Raw genomic sequence first — 2,451 nt, forward strand, 5'->3', positions numbered from 1 at the left:
TTTGAGACAGAGTCTTGCTCTATCGCCCAGGCTGGAGTGCAGTGGTACCATCTTGGCTCACTGCAGCCACTACCCCGCAGGTTCAAGCAGTTTTTGTACTTAACCCTTCCAAGTAGCTGGGACTACACATGTGCACCACCACGCCTTGTATTTTTAGTGGAGGCAGGGTTTTGCCATGTTGGCCCAGCTGATCTTGAACTCCTGGCCTCAAGTGATCCACCTGCCTTGGCCCTCCAGAGTGCTAGATTTACAGGCATGAGCCACTGCACTCAGCCCACACCCAGCTTTTGATGGACATTTGAGTTGTTTCTGTCTTTTGGCTGTTGTGAATAATGCTACCATGAAGTTCCTGTACAAGGTTTTTGTGTGGACTTAATGTTTTCATTTCTCTTAAGTATATACCTAGGAATAAAATAAAATTGCAGGGTCATATGGTAACTTTTTTTTAAATCTCTTGAGGATCTGAATCTGTCTTGAGCTTGGCTTCTAAATTAAGACTCAGATATTTTCTGATCTCAGGAGTGTAAAACTATGTCTTGGTCTTAGCACTACCACCAGTAAAATTTGCAGTCATGAGCTAGTAATGATCCTGTTCTTCCCTGTGGACTAGTAGCCCCTTTGTTATGGGATCATTTCAGTTAAATCTAACATGTGAATGTATGTGAGGAGCCTGGGCCTTAAAAACATTCTCTCCTTGTGTGTCTGCCTCTCCTTCACCAACCTGCATGCAGCCTTCCTTGTGCTTATGTTTAATAATAAAGCTCCCCAAGGCCAGACCTTATTCAGCAATAAGAAGGCTTTATAAGAGAAATTCACAGATACAGCTTGAATCCGGTAAAATTGTCATCTTGGAGAGCCAAGTGCAACTCAGTAGTAGACAGTGAGTCCCTGAGGGCAAGTCTGCATCTGTCCCACTCACTGCATTGGCGTTGTGCCCTGGTGCAGTTCGTGGTATGGAGTCAGCCTTGTTCAGTATTTGTAGAATGAGTAAGTCCTGAATTTGTATTGTGAGCAGTAATCCCACTTGAGGGACTCAGTCCTAAGGAAATCATTCAAACCATGTGAAAAAATACTTGGGATGTTAATTGCTGCATTATTTTAGGTGGAAAAACAGCCTAAGTAGCCAGCACAGTAGGCAAATGGGTCAGTAAATTATAAAACACTCTTAAGGAAATAATGATCTGAGTCCAAAGATTACATGCAGACAGAAGGATGTTTAGGAGTAGGGAAAAGATAAAACTTTACATTGTCTTATTAAAACTATGTAAAGTTATAAACAAAAGTCATTAAAAGAGACTGTAAGAAAATACATTAGAATGCTAGTGTTTTATAATGGTAGACTTACGGGGTATCTTTTTTCTCAGGTTACATTTTTATATAATGTGCCTGTTTTATTATTTAGATTGCTTTGCATTTTAAAGCCATTTGTTACCACTATTCAGCTTCTTGTGAACAGAAAGAATGCTTCTGCTTCCCTCTCAGGTGAGAGAACTGGAGCGGACCTTGCAGGCCTCTGAGGAGCAGCTCCAGCAGAGCAGGGCCGTTGTGACTGCTCAGGAAGCTCAGATACAGGAACTCGTAAGTGGTATTGGAGCTGCTGCATTCAGGCCCTTAATGCTCTCTCTCCAGGCCTTTGCAGATGCCCCAAACTCCTTCCCAACTTCGGCAAGGGTACCTGGGCCTGCCCATAGATACAGTTCCTGTGTTGGATGTGAACAGGCCGGCAGCAGGGGATGGAGTGAGTCAGGACCTACTGGTGGGCCTGAGTTACCTGGGTGGTAGACCAGCTGCTGCTTTCCACCTGACATCCCACCTTCAGGTCCAGCCTAGTCTTGGGGCTGTCAGAGGTGGCAGCTCCACTAGAAGTCAAACCTCAACTTGCAATCAGAGGCAGGGAGAACAAGCCCAGACTCTGGGGAGAGGATGGCCAGGGCTTGGTGTCGAGTTGGAAGGTGGGGAAATCAAACCAGCCAGTGTGTATTTCATATTCGCCATGTCCCAGGCACTGGGCTCAGTGCTGTGCACGTGTTTTCATTTAGTGCTTGCAGGAGACCTGAAAAGTATGCGCTGTCATCCTCATCCTGTAGACGAGGCCAGCTCAGAAGGATTGGCTCAGTAGCCCACAGGCTTGCAGCCAGTAGATGACAAGACCCACATGTTTCTCGTGTCAAAGCCCTGTTCTTCATTACTATATTATACTGCCTCCCCAGGGAAAGCCGCAGCCACCAAGGCAACACTGAGTAGTGTGAAGGAGGCCTGTGTCTAAGGGCTGGCTAATGCCCAGAGCTGTCCCCACACAACTTGAGGATGGAGTGAAGACATCAAGACTCCATCTCAGGCCGGGCGCGGTGGCTCAAGCCTGTAATCCCAGCACTTTGGGAGGCCGAGGCGGGTGGATCACGAGGTCAAGAGATCGAGACCATCCTGGTCAACATGGTGAAACCCCGTCTC

At 46.6% G+C, this 2,451-nt stretch overlaps 1 protein-coding gene across 5 annotated transcripts in view; it reads left to right on the plus strand.

Moving 5' to 3' along the window:
• The window catches only part of GOLGA1 (golgin A1), a 65,658-nt gene that overhangs the window by 41,474 nt on the left and 21,733 nt on the right, over positions 1 to 2,451 (plus strand). For all 5 annotated transcript variants that reach the window (XM_037745631.1, XM_037745630.1, XM_017548340.2 and 2 more), the window contains one exon: positions 1,483 to 1,578. In XM_037745631.1, coding sequence (XP_037601559.1) covers positions 1,483 to 1,578 — 96 coding nt within the window. The remainder of the gene's footprint in view (positions 1 to 1,482; positions 1,579 to 2,451) is intronic.

This window comes from Cebus imitator, unplaced genomic scaffold, assembly GCF_001604975.1.
Source record: "Cebus imitator isolate Cc_AM_T3 unplaced genomic scaffold, Cebus_imitator-1.0 Scaffold206, whole genome shotgun sequence".
NCBI classification, from domain to species: Eukaryota; Metazoa; Chordata; class Mammalia; order Primates; family Cebidae; genus Cebus; species Cebus imitator.